Source organism: Sesamum indicum, linkage group LG3, assembly GCF_026168435.1.
Source record: "Sesamum indicum cultivar Baizhima isolate 11 linkage group LG3, ASM2616843v1, whole genome shotgun sequence".
NCBI lineage: Eukaryota > Viridiplantae > Streptophyta > Magnoliopsida > Lamiales > Pedaliaceae > Sesamum > Sesamum indicum.
Window position 1 is genome coordinate 23168386 of NC_142659.1, and position 17629 is coordinate 23186014.

At 34.7% G+C, this 17629-nt stretch overlaps 3 protein-coding genes across 3 annotated transcripts; 2 read left to right on the forward strand and 1 right to left on the reverse strand.

The window, feature by feature from the left end:
- Positions 1–2160: 2160 nt before the first annotated feature.
- Positions 2161–6188, forward strand: LOC105158473 (RNA-binding (RRM/RBD/RNP motifs) family protein). Its single transcript, XM_011075257.3, has 6 exons — positions 2161–2304; positions 2423–2555; positions 3328–4321; positions 4604–4906; positions 5112–5368; positions 5598–6188. The coding sequence occupies exons 1-6, from the start codon at positions 2250–2252 to the stop codon at positions 5806–5808; spliced, it is 1953 nt and encodes a 650-aa protein (XP_011073559.1). The 5' UTR covers positions 2161–2249; the 3' UTR covers positions 5809–6188.
- Positions 6189–6323: 135 nt separating this feature from the next.
- On the reverse strand, positions 6324–10554 carry LOC105158474 (kinesin-like protein KIN-10A). Its single transcript, XM_011075258.3, has 6 exons — positions 9561–10554; positions 8835–8990; positions 8634–8741; positions 8437–8547; positions 6885–8357; positions 6324–6790 (listed from the first exon to the last, which is right to left on the reverse strand). Exons 1-6 carry the CDS (start codon positions 10212–10214, stop codon positions 6518–6520), a joined length of 2775 nt encoding a protein of 924 aa, XP_011073560.1. The 5' UTR covers positions 10215–10554; the 3' UTR covers positions 6324–6517.
- A 2874-nt stretch (positions 10555–13428) lies between these two features.
- LOC105158475 (KIN14B-interacting protein At4g14310) lies at positions 13429–17223 on the forward strand. Its single transcript, XM_011075259.3, has 3 exons — positions 13429–15295; positions 15481–16064; positions 16441–17223. Exons 1-3 carry the CDS (start codon positions 13568–13570, stop codon positions 17039–17041), a joined length of 2913 nt encoding a protein of 970 aa, XP_011073561.1. The 5' UTR covers positions 13429–13567; the 3' UTR covers positions 17042–17223.
- The last annotated feature ends 406 nt before the right edge of the window (positions 17224–17629 follow it).

The window sequence follows — 17629 nt, forward strand, 5'->3', positions numbered from 1 at the left end:
TTACAGTTTTATTTTAAAAAGATGTTATTGAAGTGTTTGAATAAAATAAGTTGATGGTGCTTATAAGATATTATTGAGTGACAATTTTGTAAGTAATTTGTTAAATTCTTTAATTCTTCTGAAGAAATTAGAAAGTATCATGTGCAATGCACGTGTAAGAATATAATTTTAGATGTCAAATATAGAATTTATTAGTTACTAAAGAAATTAAATTCATAATTTTATTTTGATTTTTATTATTGAATCATTAGAATATAAATGTTTTCAAAAAAAATTGATAATAATTGTTTTAATGATGAGAAAATCATTTGATTAATTATTCGTAATTCACTTTTAAATTTAAGTGATAATGTTAAATAAAATATTTAATTCTTAAGATTGAATTTTTGCATTTTGTATTTAATAATGATTATATTACTAATTTTGTATTAGAATTATATAAAAGTAAAATATAATATATAAAAGATCCAATATAAAAATAAAATTAACGAAGCCCGTATTTTTGGATTTTTGATTAAAAAAAATACAATTTAATAAAATTTATCATGTTTTATTTGTAATGTCTATTTTCTATTTTTTTTAATTTTATTTTGTGTTTGTTATATTATTTTTATGAAATGTTGTAGCTTTCATTTTACTATCATATCCTGAAAATTTTTTTAGTTTATTGATGTGAAATGATTTTAAACTAATCATTTATTTAATATTTTTATTAAAAAAAATCTAATCAGACATACCAATAGTATCCATATTAATTTATATAGAAATTTTCTATAATTATGCTAATTATATTTTATCATCAAATTTAATTGTTTGTCAAAATATTGTTTACATTCTTCATTAACTTCTATATTTAAAATATTATTCCATAAAATGTTATTCTTTACATTTTTAACTTCATACTTTTAGTGTGATTTCTTTATCTCTTAATTCATATAAATTTAATTGGTATTATATTTTTGGGGAAAAGAAAACTTTATTACATTAATTTTGTCTTAGTTCAATTTTGGTACACTAACTTTGATAATATCAATTTTAGTATACTATCTTTCAAATTTGCGTAAATCTGGATCATTTGCTTATTTTATGACCTTTTTACCCTTTTAAGAAAAATAGCTAGATAATTCATTTTCATGCTCTTAAAAAGGCCCAACATGCTTTCGAAATAAATTAAGACCCTATAAATTCATACCTTGCTTTGACGCTCTGTTTTCGGATATTTCAAGTTCTCAGTTTTACGGACTTCTTCCAACCACACTACCACAGCAAATGGTTCGCAGGAAATTGGCTCCTTCAGTAACAAAACAACACAGCCCTATTTCGTTTTCTATCTTAGGGTGTAAAAGGAACTCCAATACAGGGACTTAATAGAATTTTGGATAAACAAGCTGATACCATTTTCTCCGGCAGCCCCTTGTAAGTGAGGTGTCCCAATAGAAAACACCGTTGCTAACCCGGAACCGGTGGCTTCTTGGCCAGGCTCTTAGAGGTCACCCCTACGGAGAGCTGCACTTCAGGACTAGGCAAGGTCGCCATTGTCACGCAGTAGAGGATTGGGGTTTTTTTATAAGCTCTGATACCATTTTGGCGAGTATGAGTGAAAATTTAGAATTTTAGTGTAAATGGACTAAAACAGCTCTTTTAAAATCTGCACAGGGTTAAAAGTGTCCAAAATTCTGTCTGTGGTCCTGATTTAAGCGATTTTGCAAGTTACTGGACTAAATTAAAAATACGTAAGCATAATGGACTAAAATTGAATGCGTAAAAACTTATTGGACTAAATTAATCTTTTTCCCTTCAGATTATACTAATATGAAGTCATTTGAAATCATCATGAGGAGATATATTTTCATCGTTATAAGAGTATATTAGTCCAAAAAAATTGATTGACCTGCAATAAATCAGTAATAAGTCAATCGATTGTAAATATAAATTTTCATTTAGTTTTTTCGTTAATATCAACAAATTCAGAGAACTTCGAATAACGAAAGTACTTATTTGTTAGACGGAAGCAAACCTAATGGGTGCTAGATGTAATTTCCCAAGCCACATGCGATTTACTTGTAATTACCCCAAATTTCAGGAGATGAGAATGTAATTATCCCATAAAATATCAACAAGAAATTCCTCCATGGAGGGGTATTTTAGTAATTCCTTTATGTTTCATTTCTTATTTTTCGGCCGTAGAACCTCTTTAAACCCCTCGACTACTTTCTGTGTTCTCCTCTCATAGCCGTAGAGCTTGCAGAATGGCTCTCTCTCATCTACTTCAGCCAAAATCAACCCCCCAAATTTGCAGATTAGGTCAAAATCGCGAAACCCATTTGACTGATTCCCTTTTGCCAATACAAGAAGATCATTTCACATGTTATTTGGTCAGAATACGTCCTTGATTATACTGATTCTTGAAAGTCTTTTGCAGGTTTCTCAACTGCAAGAACAAGACGTTGCTTTTCGCTGTGTTCTAATGGCGAAAAAGAGAGCCCGCCAGAGTTGAAGGAAGAAGGTGCTGCGGAGGAGACGAGAATCACGGCACTCGAGCCATTTGTAGAAGAGTTGAGTGTTTTTTGTCATCTTTTTTCTTCCTTTTTGTAGAAAATAAATACTAAATTTACTTCTGCAGATTGCTTATATAACTCTCCGTTGTGGTTGGTGGATAATATGTTTGGAAAGGGATTTTCTGAATGCTGATAAGATTAGTAACTGTTCAAAATATGATCTTAGGTGAAATGCAGTTACCAGTTATAATGTTTAAAGGCTTTGTTTTTCTTGTTCTTTATGTTGAAGTAGTGCAGTATGTTTTTGAAAGAAGAAGTGGATGGATTTATTGTATGTTTAATTCATGAGCATTTGGATTATGTTTCTATTTTCATTTTCTGTAAGTTTCATTTTAAAGATGATTCCTGATATAGAAGTAGGAGGTAGGTAAGAGAAGAGATACTCCTGTGGGTAGTGTATATATTTATGGTAGAGAGCATTTGGTGGCTGCTTGAACCTTTATGGTCTTGATGTTCTGTGCTTCAAAAAGAAAATTGATAACTTCAGAATCCAGTTATGTGTTTTTATCTGTAATGCTGAAGACGAGGAAGATGCACATCAAATGTTATGATTGTTTCTTTTTTTTTTTTTTTGTTGGGTATATTTAATATTTATTTACCTTCACCTTTGTTTTTTTGGTGAGGGGTGGGGGAATGGAGCTTAAGGGGTGATACTGTTTTAATTTGTGCCTGTGTGCTTCCATGTCTATTGAGCTGTTGAGTTTTGTGATGTCTTTTGAAAGCATCCCTTCGTTTATTTTGCTGACCCTTTTCTGTCATTAAACTGTAGGTCCTCAGAAGCAAAACCAGGTCTCTTCTCTATGGCAACTTTTATGAGAAGCGAAATGGGAGCATATGGTGACACAGCTAAGACATTAACTGATCTATTCATGGAGCACACAAACAGCCAAAGAGCAAAGAATGCAGAGAATGAGGGAAGAAAATTTGAGGAAGCAATCTCGGATGTGCTCCTTTTCAGAAAACATAGGAATATGGAGTTTGAACTTTTATCTCACTCATGTGGTGTCTCAACAAGTGGACCAGCAACCGGCTCACTGGATGATCAGTTGAAGGAAACTCCTCCCAGTGAATGCAATTACAATCTGCCAGAACATGAAAATATAAGGTATGAAGACAGGGAGAAGATGTCTCCTCCATCCAATAGTACCCAAAATGTACTTGATTTAAAAGATTGCTCTATGGAATCGGCTTATGACCAAGCAGCAGAGGAGATTGTTAAGCCAAGTAGTCTCACATTTACCACTCAACCTTCAGAGAATTTAAATGAATCTCATAAGGAGGATGTAGAAAAACTTTCTGACATAAAGGGTTTGATTGACTTTATTAGACTGCAGGAAGATGTGCCATATAATACACCTAATCGTCGTAGCGAAACTAGTCTTCTCCAGGATAACTCATTAATTGCTAAGTTGCGAAGATCTGACAACAATGGTAAATCGACTTTGCTGAATTTTCCAACTGGGCATTCTGGAACTGAGAACGAGGAAACTAGTATTTCAGACTGTAAATCCACTGATTCCACAGAGTTAAAAGCAAGTGTGAAGGTTTCAGTTCCCAGAAGTAATAAAGATCAGAAGCAGTTAACAAACACAAGCTGTTTCATAAACGAATTGGAGGAAAACAAAGTATTAATCAGATTCCTGCCTGGTGATGCAAAAGAGTCTGACTTACTAAAGTATTTTAGTAGTTGTGGGGAAATCCTGAAGGCTGAATTTCCTCGTGCTGAAGGGCCTCTGTTTAAAACTGCTTGCATTTATTTTAAGGTAAGTCATGAGCTATATTCTTCCTGGGGTCTTTAACCTGTTCTTGAGTATTGTTTTCATTCTGTTCTACTTCAAATGTGAATGGGATAGCTGGTCCTCAACCAGCAAAAGTGATAGGGCAAACATAATTGTTCATTCATGTTTCTCATGCAGATGATACCTGTGCTAACTCAATAATAATCGATGTACCTTAACTTGTGCCATCTTCTTCACTGCTGACTGCACAAATATCTCTTAATTTGTCATTTATTTCGTATTCCATTATTCATTGTTTGACTGCAGACCAGGGATGGGCTTAAGAATGCTCTGAAAAGATCTGGGCGGATTGTGTGTCGTGGAGTTATAAGTGTGGAATCAGCTGCTTCAGTTGAGAAAAGGACACTGATGATCCCTGTTCCTAGCTTGATTGGTGATCCGGATGTCCCAGCTGCATTAGTAAAGAACCCCACCAGGACAATAAAGATACTACAGTTGACCAGTGAGATAAGCTCACATCATATTCAAGAAGCTTTAGCCTTCTGTGAGAGCAGTGTATCTGGTTATTTTTTAGGCTACAAGCCTTCTGTTGCTTATGTGGAGTTTGAGGTAAAGTATTTGTCCTTACCTTCAGCAAGTTTATATTTAGCTACTTTCATGATAAAATCTATGGCTAAAATCCAAATGAACTCTCCTTCAATGAGTCTGCTAATCTTAGAATTATGTTTAGCTCAAAACCTGGATCTTTTTGTTGCTGTTAAAAATTGTCTTACTATTATTGATCAGTCATTCAGAAGTTGAATATTGTTTCCAGTCAGAGAACGGCAAAGAAAGGGCTCTTGCCAAACAATCCATCAATGTTCTTGGAAGGCATTTGTTGATGCTAAGAATTGATTCCCCAAGAACAACAGTGGTGAGAATTTCAAACATAGAGTCCCTTAAGATAAGCAATATACTTTCGACGTGCAAATCGATGGGAGAAATTATCTCAGTCCTCAATAGAGCTGCTGATATCTTAGATGTGCGCTTTGGACTTGCTGAATGGCCCAACATGTTAAACATTCTTAACAGGTGATTACATATGAATTTTGTTCTCTAGTTATCAAGAATTCCGTATGGACAAGAATTTTCCTGTAGTTACAGACAAAAGATATACATAACAGTAAGGCATAGCCACACTCCATACATGACACCCACAGATGAAAAACGGTTTATTTATGGCACACAGGTGTTTTAAATATTTATGCTACGCTATTATGATGATCATCTGTCTAGATTATGTTCTTTCTGTGCTTTGCAGACTGAACGGAATTGAAGTAGGAGGTAGACGATTGAGAGCTGAGCCTGCTCCTGTTTTCCCCCCTGATATACTATCAGTTCTGTGGGATCAACCAGAAGAAAGAAAGCGAGTAAAAGCCACATTGCAGGATTTGTTCAATAAACTTGGGGGGAGTGCACTGGACTTGTCTGAATTATCATCTCTACAGAACGCTTTTGTAGATAATATTTGATCCACAGGTAGAGGAAAGAATCGACATTGTAGCTATATGTCTTTTCTTACCCATATTCTTTTTAGATCAGGGAAACATGATAGATCATCAATGCAACTCGATGCTACAAGAAAGTAGTTAAGCCAAGTTATTGAAAAGTTTGATTAGAAGTTATACCTTCAATTTCTTTGAAAATTCAGTTCTAAATGGGGCATCAAGGTGAAAGCCCAAGGTAATTCATATGCACGCATTTAGCAAAGTCATATTCTTGTTGGGGGTACAGATGATTTTTAGCCTTGGCAGCTTTAGGTTAATGCTATACATTTTTATTCATTTATCCTAAAAATTGTGATTGTGTATACTAAAGTTGAATGGAAATATAGTCCTCACGTTTTAATTTTTGATGTTTCCAATTGTACTTTGATGTTTAATTTCAGTTTTTTTTTTTTTTTAAATAAATAAGAGGTCTCTTACTCTACCGCTGATGATTATTTGAAACTTGAACATAACATTATTTGTTTGATGACATTATAAAATAAAGAAATTAAGTACTGAATGTATATTAACAAAAGAACATACTCTAACATCCTTTTGTAGCCACAAGTGAATGCTTAAATAATGCACCAGGAGTACATAACTGCAAACATACTCAGTTATGCAGTTAATTCAAGTACTAGGCTTACAACATATGTCATTACAGCATATACCAATTCTACTGACATTCAACTTCCTAGTATCTTCTGACAGTGATAAAAGGTGTAGAGCTCAAGTGAGGAGCAATCTCAGGTGAAAAGCGGTCATCACCTTTCTTCGTGAAATGTGAGTTTGGAGTGGTAGGCAGCTTATTTTCCAGAGGACTAAACGGTTGATAATTAGGTTGCTGAATCGCCTCTACTGGACTCAAACAGGCTAAACGACCACATAGTTGGTTGTTGCAAATTGGGAGCTTGCTTGTCTGTGTTTTAGTCTCCTTCTCCTTTGGCACTGGAGCACCCGAAGGATCCTATTCATGCGTACAGCCATGTATGATAGTGAAAGAGAGTTAATGGAGCAATAACGATGAAAAGAATAGGAATGTAAAATCAGTAGGACCATACCCCAAGAACGAGAAATGTGAAGGCTTGCTGGTCGCCGCCAAGATGGATTTCTATCAACTTCCGCAAGTCAGCAAGAGTGGAGTCTTTCAAAACCTTCAATGCAGTGATAAACTTTCCAGGATTTTCCTTTGATGCCTCCCATTTCACATATACTTCAATATCATTGGAGCTTTCATCTATCGGGTTGTGATTCTCTTTCATATTCTTTGCAATCTCAGAAGAGCCCCTTAACTTTCCAACCTCCTGTTCTCTGAGGTTCTGATCTATTTTAATATCTGAAACCAAAATGTCTTTGGAGAGACTCTTATGAAGTTGGGAGGTTTCGTTCAGCATTCTTGAAGCAGAATCATCTGAATTGATCGTTGACGGATCAGAAATGGAATCAATCTTATCTAATCTCTTTTTGGCAGGCATAGGAGTGCTATTGTGCTGAGAAAGTTCTCTGTAATTTCCACAAAGAGTGAAAATATTTTGAATCCTTAGTTGACGAGAAAAGGCTGCATCCTCAGGATTTTCATTAGACAATCTGCATCGTTTGAGCTCGGGATTTTGACTTGAAACTTCGGGTGTAACTATCATCTTTTTCTCCTCGATTACCTCCTTCTGCACTTCTTCATCAAAGAGATTGTCCTTATCTTCATCCTCATTTTCGCACTCTTCTTCCTCATACACAGTGGTCAAGAATGCCTTATTGGGAAAACTACATATCCCTTCACTGAAATTGTTCGTGTAGGTGAGGCCTGGAACGGCAGTAGTCCCATTGGTTTCTGCTTTACGAAACACATTTGTCTCCATGTCAATGGATCTGTCCAAATCCATGGACTTAACCATATCTGAATCCTCAGAACATGCCTCCAACAGTCTTTTCATGAAGGCGCCACCTTCTGTGTCTACTGATGCACTCCCAGCCCTCGACAAATGAAGTTCAGACTCAATATCCTCCAATCGTTGCCGGAGCATTTCAACCTCTTGTTGCTGTTGAAACATCCTTTCTTCCATCTTCCGCCTTTCCATTTCAACAAATTCATTGGCCATTTTCTGACATTCTTGTATCTTCCTCTCCAATTCACTTCTCAGCATTTGTGTCCGCTCATTTACTTTCAAACTAATCTCCTCCTTGCTAGTGTCAGTTCCTCTTCCTTCTACCTGTGCAAGTTTTTCCCTTAGCAAAGAAACTTCTTCTTCTTTCCTCCTCACCTCTTTCTGAGCCTCATCTCGCTCTTTTTCCCTGAGCTTGTTCTCAATTTGTAACTTGCTGATGAACTGGTCCAGAGCTGCTATCCTTGATCCTAAAAGAACAGCCGATGAAGAATCCTCTGCACCTTTGTCCTTAACTGGTGTATGCGGGCCTCGAACTATACATTTTGCTTTAGCACCGTACTCTAAAGTGGCAATAGTTTTATGCAACTCCTTTGGGTCTGGGCTCGCACATAGTACCATCAGAATTTTGGACTTATCATCCTCAAAAGAATCCTGTTCAAAGTATCAAATTGATGTCCGAAGCCAGCAACATGATTCATAAACTGTAAAAGCTGAGCTTGTGGATAGATACCTGAAGAAGCATGGTTAACTTGCTATCTCTAAATGGCACATGAGAGTCACCATTCGCGATAGATTCAACCACTCTCTTCAATGCTATATTACCTTGATTAATCTTTGCTGTCTGCATATAGAGCAAAACTTGCAATAATAATTGAAGCATAGTATATCTAATCACAGACTTTTAAAAGAGTATTCAACAAAATGCACCTGCATTTTTGCTTCCAATCCATTTTGACCAGCTTGTTCTATATTTTCTGAACCTGCCATGTCTACAAGCATAAGCCGTCCTCCAACAGTGGGAACATCAACAATTATCTGTGGAATGTGAAGAAAAAAGACTCTGCATAAAACTGGGTTACATATTTGTAATCTTTTTAAATGATCTAAATAAGTTTGCAAAAATTATACCATGCAATGGCTTCTAGAGCTTCTTTCATTGCAAAGTGTACTTTTAACTATTCTTCTCCTTTCCACTTTCTGTATCTCTTTCAGTATCTTTCCAGCCTCATTTCCTGAAATAAAGGTTGCATTTTTCGCCTTCTTTCCCATCACCTCCAGTCTCACCTGGACAATATTGAATTATCAAGAATAGCTAATAAACTTTATTGCCCGAACAACCTAAAATATTGGTACACGAGAGCAACCTAAATTGCCCGAACAAGCATAGCAAGATTTCTTTTCCATTTTAGAAACTAAGAATCGCTAAACAACATTTAAAACTATCTTCCAACTCACTGTTCAAGGGAGATGGATAAATCAAGTTGAACTAATTACTAATAAAAACCTTTCGTCTTATACCAATCGTCTTCCTTGACCATCTTCCTTAACGTTTGTTGCAAGTGATTCCTATTAATTCGACACCAATATATTGAAGCAGAGTAGTGATAACTCATAAGATTCTATAACTCTCCCAAACATAGTTCTTCAATAAAATCAAGGATCATACCAACACGAAAATACAAAGTTAGGCATCAAATCAAACTAAGAAAGTACACTATGCATTCCCATGTTCATCATAGGATCAAAACAAACACCACAAATCCACCTACTAAAGTCTGTTCCACATCATTTGCATCATGAAAATTGATCAAAATCTCAAACAGGGAAAAAAGCAAACTAAAGAGAGATAGTCACCTTGGAACCAGAGCCACCTTTGGCCCATCCAAGACTAAACCCTCCCCCATTATTGGCTGATGAAAGAAGATCATAAATTTCTTCGTTATAAATTTCCAAAACAGTAACCTGAACAAATGTCCCGAAACCCAACTTCTCTCCATCTTCTTCCACCCCTTCACCCAATATACCCTTCAACGAATTGTACACAATCCCGGGCTGCTTCGAGCACCCAAACATGGTATGACTCTTGCCCGAACCCGTTGGACCGTACATCATAATCGTACATTTTTGGCCCAGCTTCACCCCATTTATCCTAGACTCAACAAATTTCTTGTAAAACCCTTCAAGATCATCCTCTTCCGACAGTGAAACTCCATCAAGACTAAAATCCCTGTACCCGATATCCGTTTTCACTCTCAGGGATCTGCCGTCGCCATTGATTTGTAGAGCTGAGGGGTTCCCACTGGGCTTGTTCTTCTGCTCCGGGTGGTCTCGGATTCTGCCTATAACTTCCACGGGGTGCTCGGATGGCGCCGCGGCGGCACCGGCGTTTTCTTTGGGGAAGTTCAGGCGGTGCTTTGACTGAGGGGTCTTGGATTGGTGGTTGTGGGCTGCACTTGATTTTGCTGATGGTGTAGAAAGATTACACTTTGATGAAGGCGTAGGAGCCATGGATCAGACTGATGAAACTAAAGAACCCAGAATCTTCCCCCTATTTTTTCTTCTCCAATTCAACAGAAACTCGAGAATTTGAGTGAATTCAAGAAGAATAAAGAGAAAGATTCAAGATTGTTAACAGGCCCCTTTTTCTTAATAGAGAAAGATGTGAATGACAACAGAGAAATTCTCGGAAGAGCCAAAAATGAGAAGTGTTCTATGAATGGAAAGAACTAAGCAATGGTTACCGAATTTGAATTAGAAGTAGCCGTTACAGTTTGTAACGTCTACTTTTTGTAAGCCTAAAGGCTCTCGTGGTTTCATTTACGAAGTCGCCGGGCCGATCAACTTATATCCAGCCGGGTCAGGCAATTCCATTTGTGTGTGTGTATATATATATATATATATTTCAAAAAATGAATTTAAAATCCTTTTTTATTTTCTAAAGAAGTCCTCAAAATATCTTATAAGTTCTTAAAAATCGTTTGGCAAATTCTTTTTTTTTTTTTTTTCCTTGAAGAGTTTATAAGATCCTAAAATAATAAAATATTTTGTTTGGCTAACTTTTTTTTTATTTGAAAGAGTTTATAAGATCTCAAAATAAGATATTTTGGATCTTATAAACTCTTTAAAAAATATATATATTATAAGACAAAAATATTCTCATTCATATACTTACACACTGTCCTCGCTCTCTCTCTCTCTCTCTCTCTCTCACACACACACACACACACTCTCCCTCTCTAGGACTAAAAAACTTTTTTTGCTATTTAATTTTTTTAATATTAAAAAAATACTTTATTATTTAATAATAAATTATTATAGTTAAATAAAAATAAAATTGGTATTGATATTATATTTACTGAAAAATATAAATTCAAAATATTATAAATTATACGACTAGAAATAATCATTGCATTCACATAAAAAATATCAGTTATATATCTATATTAATATTCGACTAGTATAAATTAATGTACATATATATTATTTTTATTAAAATATTTGGGTAATAATTCATCATTTTTCCGTTAATATAAAAAAATGATCTATTAAATTTTTATTTAAAAATTAAACTAATGCGTACTATTTATAAAAGGGTTTTAAAAATACTTAATATAAAATATGTCAAGAAATAACAACTTATCTGATTATAATGGTATATATATGTCCATTTTATTCATTTTATCAATAAAAGACCTTATTATGCCAAATTGCCTAATATTTTATAAGATGTTTACATATCTTATAAACTTGAACATTTTATTTTATTCAAACCTTTAAAAATTTATTTTTAAAATAAAATATTTTGAAAAAGGTTATATTTAAAAATTATTAAAACATCTTATATAATATCTCAAATAACTTTAGCCAAACACCCCCTAAAAAGAATTGCTTGCTCAACATTTTGCAATAAATTTGAGGCAGAATACTTTTGTCAAATAACTTCCCTGTAAATATGAAAAGTGAATAAGAAAATCACTGTAAAAAAAATTAGCAAATTACCTCTTTGAATTTCAAAAAATGAAATGAATTATTTCCCTGACAACGTTTTAAATAGAAAAATAATTTATTAATTCTTTTCATAGAAATTTTATACTTATATCCCATATCACAAAGGTAAATTGCATTTAACCCTTTCTCAGTGTATACAAATTAATTAATGAAATTTTATAAGAAAATAACAAACACTACATTATCTATCTATACTATATATAATTGAAAAGAGGTAAATTGATGTCTCAATTATTTTTATATATTAATTTTTTAATATTTAATTTAATTTATTAATTTATTTATTAACTTTTCACCGACTCATCTAACTTCTCACTCCATAATTATCTTACAATAGTTATTTTTTTAAAAAGGTCATTTCTTGTCACTATTTTCATAAATTTAATATTAACTTATTATTTTATATGTAATTTATTAAATAATAAAATTTTATAAGTATTTTATTTTAAATAATATTTATAAAAATTATACATACATAGAGTGTGCCACAAATTACTAATACTTTATTATTAAGTGATAGCACCCTTTTGCTATCTCAATTTTTTAATTTTTTGATCCCAAAGCAAATAAACATTGGATCATGTAGTAAACAGGGCCTTATGCATTATCAATGTCTCATCAAGTCAAATTCCAACATATATATATATTTTTAAGGATAATTAAATCGATTTGGTATAATTATACGAAATTTTTTATGGTTTGAAAAATACATCTATTATTCTTGACTTTTGTTTCTATCTAACAAATAAATCCCTTAGTTGGTCAAAGTTCATCTAATTTTATTAATATTAATAAAAAAATTAATTAAAAATCTATATTTACCTTCAATTGACTATTATTCAATTATTTCATGTCAATTCAATATTTTCTGACTAAAATATACTTATAAGAGTTAAATATATCTTCCGACATGCATTAGCATGTGAAGATGTATAAGGTTAATTTGATAAAAAAGATTTATTTAATTTGCTATAGGTTAATAATAAGTCAATCATAGGTAAATATAGATTTTCATTCAACTTTTTGTTAATATCAGTAAATTCAGTGAATTTAATTAATGAAAAAGTTTATTTTTAATAACATAAATAAATGTAAAAAATATTACATGTAATTTTTTCAAATCACAAAAAAAAATTTAATTACATAAAACCTAAAAAAGTGTAATTATCCCTTTTCTTTATAATCAAGTCAAGGGTAAATTACAACGACCTCCCTGAACTTTGACATAATACTAATATCTCGTTGTTTGAAAAATTACCAATACCCCCTAATTTTGACGACCGTCTAACAATTAGTCCAATGCGTTAGGTTTTCATCTATTTTTTAAGGTGAACGGACCAAAATACCCTTTTGGACTAAAAATTATAATTTTATTTTATTTTTAATTTTATTTTTAATTTTTTATGGACTAAGTAGATAATTTTTAAAATTTTTCCATCCATCCCGTTTGACTTTTTACAAATTTTTAATTTAAAAAAATAAAAAATTATAGTAAAGGCAAAACTTGACAATTTCATACCTCCATATAAAACTTATATAATTGTATCAAATATTATGAAAATATTTATAATTTTTCAAAAGATAAGAGAGTATTTATAATTATGTCAAATTTTAAAAAAAATTGTTGTAATTTACCCGCGAGTGAAATTAGAACATCCCTTTCTATCATCACAAATTCGCATAAATCGCTTTTACGAAGTAGCGCCTACCCCAAATCATTTCGAAATCCCCATAGGTATCCGTTATCCCGCCTACACACAAAGCCTCAAATTCCTCGTCCCATCATTCCTCTGTATTTTCCCCACGGATAAGTTCATAACACATACAGTGCATAGATCGTTTTCCATTACAAAATGTCCACTTCATCGGTACGCCGAATAAAAGAACGCGCCGGCGGAGGCGCCAAAATTGCCGCAGCCCCCACCGGGAAAATCTCACCGGGTTCAGGGAAGTCCATTTCCGCAGGGAAGGAGAATCCCAGACCAACATCGCGGGTTCGGGCTGCAACACAGAAGCATAGCATAAGGCCCATGGCCCGGATAGACAAGTCCCCGGCGGCTCAGGTGGTGGTGGAGCCACGCTCCAGGTGGTCTACTTCGTCGGCGCCCAGAGATAGGAGCTCTAGCCCCTCCGAGTTTACGAGGGTTTTATCTGATTTGAGGAAAAATTCTTCCAGGGTTTCTCTTGGCCCACCCCAGAGTAAAGTAAGTGGTGTCGGTACGAAGTGTTTGAATGAGAAATCCGGTAAATGTGTTCTTGAGAAAAGGGTTTTAAAAGATTTGGTAAAAGATGGGGAAAATTTAGGTGAGTTGGAGGGGAATTTTCAAGAAACGGAGAAAATAGATGTTAGAGTCGTGAATAATGGGACTATTGATAGAAAGGAGGAAAGCGTGAGATCAGTTTTGCGGGAAAGGCAGGATCTTGAGAAAAGGGTTTCGAAAGATTTTGCTAAGAATGGCGGAAATCTGGAGGAGTTGGAGGTGGATTTTCAAGAAAATGAGAAAATTAATGTTAGGTTTTCTGATGGCAATAGTGGAAGAAAGGATCACAGTTTGAGCTCAATTTCGGGCAGAAGCGGGAATCTTGAGAATGAAATGTCTAGTTTAGAGTCTCATTTGGAAAGTAACAAAGTCCCCGAGGAAGTAAGTATACATTCTCACAAAGTTGGAGTTCTGATTGGTTTGAGTTCACGGGAGTCAAAAATTGTGAATAGAGCTAGTGATCTTCCTGGAGTTATGAGAGAAAATGTCCCCGACAAGTGTTCCAGTAAGCTTCAAGAAAAACTTGCCTTTTTGGAAGGTAAAGTAAAGAGGATAGCCTCTGACATAAAGAGAACTAAAGAGATGTTAGATATGAATAATGCAGATGCTTCCAAAATGATATTGTGTGATATTCAGGAAAAGATTACAGGGATCGAGAAGGCGATGGGTCATATTGATGGTAGTGATGGAGATACCAAGATGGGGTTAGTGAAAAATGGAGAAAATCAGGATGAGAAAGAAACTAAGAAAGTTATGGATGCTAAAAGTTTAGTTAAGGGGTTGACTGTTGAAGAACTGGAAGAACGGTTGTTTCCTCATCATAAGTTGATGAGAGATAGGACCTTGTCAAAGAAAACATCCGGAGATTATCAGACTAATACATTAAAAGTAGGTGAATCGACGAGTACATTTGACTCTGATGAGGAGAAAGTAATTTCTGCCGATGATGAGATTATTGCTTTGGAATTCCTGGCTTCTTTGAGTAAGGAAGAATTTGGTCCAGAGGCAAGTAAGATTCATGAAATGGATGACTCTGCGACTTCTGTGGCAGAAAGTAGTTCTCTAAATGTATTAAATGACAGAGGTAATATTGATGCTTTGCTGATGGCTGACGAAAAGCTTAATGACTTCGACGATCAAGAGGGAGTGCCAGCCATGACATTTGAGGATGAGGAGGAGGAGGAAGAGAATTATACACTTAAGTTGAATGATATTGGAAGCAAGACCTCAACTGGAGGATGGTTTGTGTCAGAAGGGAAGTATGTTGTTCTTGCTCATAATGATGGCTCTTGTTCTTTCTATGACATTGTTAACTCTGAGGTATGTGATCTTTTCCACAATCTCTTCTTTAACCTTTTGTTTGCATTGTCACTGTCATTCCAGTTTCTTGTTTGGTTACAGTGACCTACTAACTGTTACACGCACCGAAATGCACTTTTTCATGTGTGCTTTGGAAGGATCAGCCAATTACTCCTTAACGAGGCTAATAATTTGTCCCTTCTCAGGAGAAGGCTGAATACAAGCCACCTGCTGGATTCTTACCAAACATGTGGAGAGATTGTTGGATAATCCGTGCCCCTGGTGCAGATGGATGCTCTGGGAAATATGTTGTGGCAGCATCTGCTGGAAATTCAGTGGATTCAGGGTTCTGCTCATGGGATTTTTACACAAAAGACATACATGCTTTTCACTTTGAGAATGAAACCACCCATATAAGAACAGCCGTAGCCCCTTTACCAAACAAATCTGTGGCTCCTGAAAACCGACAATGGTGGTACAAACCATGTGGACCACTTATTATATCATCAGCTAGTTGTCAAAATAGGGTGCAAATTTATGATATTCGCGATGGGGAGCAAATAATGAAATGGGACTTGCAGAAGCCTGTGTTGGCAATGGATTACTCAAGTCCTTTGCATTGGAGAAACAGAGGGAAAGTGGTAATAGCAGAATCAGAAGCGATTTCTCTGTGGGATGTCAGCTCTCTTAGTTCTCGGGCATTGCTGTCAGTTTCCTCATCTGGTCGTAAAGTTTCTGCTCTTCATGTCAATAACACTGATGCAGAACTAGGTGGAGGCGTTAGACAAAGGTGGCACAAACTGAATGTTGCAACAATTATCTTAAAACAAATATACTTTATAATGTTTCTATCAGCTTCACACACAGCCCTTTACTTTTATCTTCTAAAATCTCATTTCTTTTTGTTTCAATACTGCTCTGAGTAATGCGCATGGAGAACAATGTTTTAGTATCACACTAGCTTCAGAGTGCTTGAATTACTCTTGTTTCATCAAGCTTTCTGGTCCTTTGTTTGCAGTCTTAAGGTGCATGAACTATTGTTTTTGATCTGGACGAAGGATGTTCCTGTAATTATTTTGTTTGAGATCAGGATTTTATTGTTTCTACCGAAATATGGTTTTATCTTTGGTCTGGGTCGACTTTTAAGTAGCTGTATATTTTTGCAGAATTAGTTCACTGGAAGCAGAAGGAAATGATGGTGTTTTCTGCACACCCGATTCCATTAACGTGCTGGATTTCAGACACCCCTCTGGTATAGGTCTTAAGATACCCAAAGTTGGAGTCAATGCTGATTCAGCTTTCTCTCGTGGGGATTCAATCTACATTGGATGCTCTAGCTTAATGTCATCCGGGAAAAAGCAGTGCACTTCTCAAATCCAACAGTTTTCACTGCGCAAACAGAGGCTTTTATGCACATACGCCTTACCAGAATCAAACGCTCATAACAACCTTACAGCATTGACGCAAGTTTGGGGGAATGCAAGCCATGTCATGGGAGTTTGTGGACTTGGTTTATACGTTTTTGACTCCTTGACAGACGACAAACTACCGTTTCTCTCAATGAATTACGGCCACACACAAAATGTCAAAGAAGTTATCGGACCAGACGACATGTATTGTCCGTCTTTTGATTACTTGGCTTCCAGGATTCTCATCATATCCAAAGATCGTCCAGCTCGGTGGAGGTACTTAAGTGTAGACAATACTTTGAGCCCACATGGATTAGGCAATAACTTATTGCCTGTTCTTTTCCGTATTGGCAATTAGAGATTTTAAATTTGCTTCTGCGATTGTGTGAGATCCCTTTCAGATGCAGCTTTGTTTGTAGTTACTGTATCATATATCTGCTATTTTTTTTTTCTTCATTTTCTGTTTTTGAATGGGAATTTTGAAGTAATAAAAAGTTGATGTTACTGTGAAATAAAGATGGAAAAATGCTTACTATATAATTATTTGGTTTCTGTGTGTGTGTATGTGTGTATCTATCAATTTCATATTTGGTGTCCAGAAAGAATTATGGCAAAAGAAGAAAGAAATTGCTAAGCCTGACTGATTCTTTGTAGTAGTGTGGAAGAATCTGTATATAAATCTTGTAGGGATAATTGCAGAGTCTTCTTTTAGGTTTAGTTTGATTACATGTAGACCCCTATAATTTAAAAAATTATATGTAGTACTTATTTTTGTTCAATAAATAGATCTTTTTATTAGTTAACATTCATTGAATTTGTTGATATTAGCATAACAAATAAATAGATATTCATATTTAGCTTCAATTGATTTTATGCTGATTTATTATAAGTCAAATAAAATTTTCACTTGGTTGTAAAAAATTTGTTTGACTTGCAATAAGTTATT

Excerpts from the sequence above, each read along its gene's own strand:
- LOC105158473 (XM_011075257.3), top strand. The coding sequence starts at position 2,250 with ATGGCTCTCTCTCATCTACTTCAGCCAAAATCAACCCCCCAAATTTGC. Across the intron at positions 4,907-5,111 it reads TTGCTTATGTGGAGTTTGAG|TCAGAGAACGGCAAAGAAAG; the intron begins GTAAAGTATTTG and ends TATTGTTTCCAG. Across the intron at positions 5,369-5,597 it reads ATGTTAAACATTCTTAACAG|ACTGAACGGAATTGAAGTAG; the intron begins GTGATTACATAT and ends TGTGCTTTGCAG.
- LOC105158474 (XM_011075258.3), bottom strand. The coding sequence starts at position 10,214 with ATGGCTCCTACGCCTTCATCAAAGTGTAATCTTTCTACACCATCAGCA. Across the intron at positions 8,548-8,633 it reads GATTGGAAGCAAAAATGCAG|ACAGCAAAGATTAATCAAGG; the intron begins GTGCATTTTGTT and ends CTCTATATGCAG. Across the intron at positions 8,358-8,436 it reads AGTTAACCATGCTTCTTCAG|GATTCTTTTGAGGATGATAA; the intron begins GTATCTATCCAC and ends TACTTTGAACAG.
- LOC105158475 (XM_011075259.3), top strand. The coding sequence starts at position 13,568 with ATGTCCACTTCATCGGTACGCCGAATAAAAGAACGCGCCGGCGGAGGC. Across the intron at positions 15,296-15,480 it reads ATGACATTGTTAACTCTGAG|GAGAAGGCTGAATACAAGCC; the intron begins GTATGTGATCTT and ends GTCCCTTCTCAG. Across the intron at positions 16,065-16,440 it reads GGTGGAGGCGTTAGACAAAG|AATTAGTTCACTGGAAGCAG; the intron begins GTGGCACAAACT and ends ATATTTTTGCAG.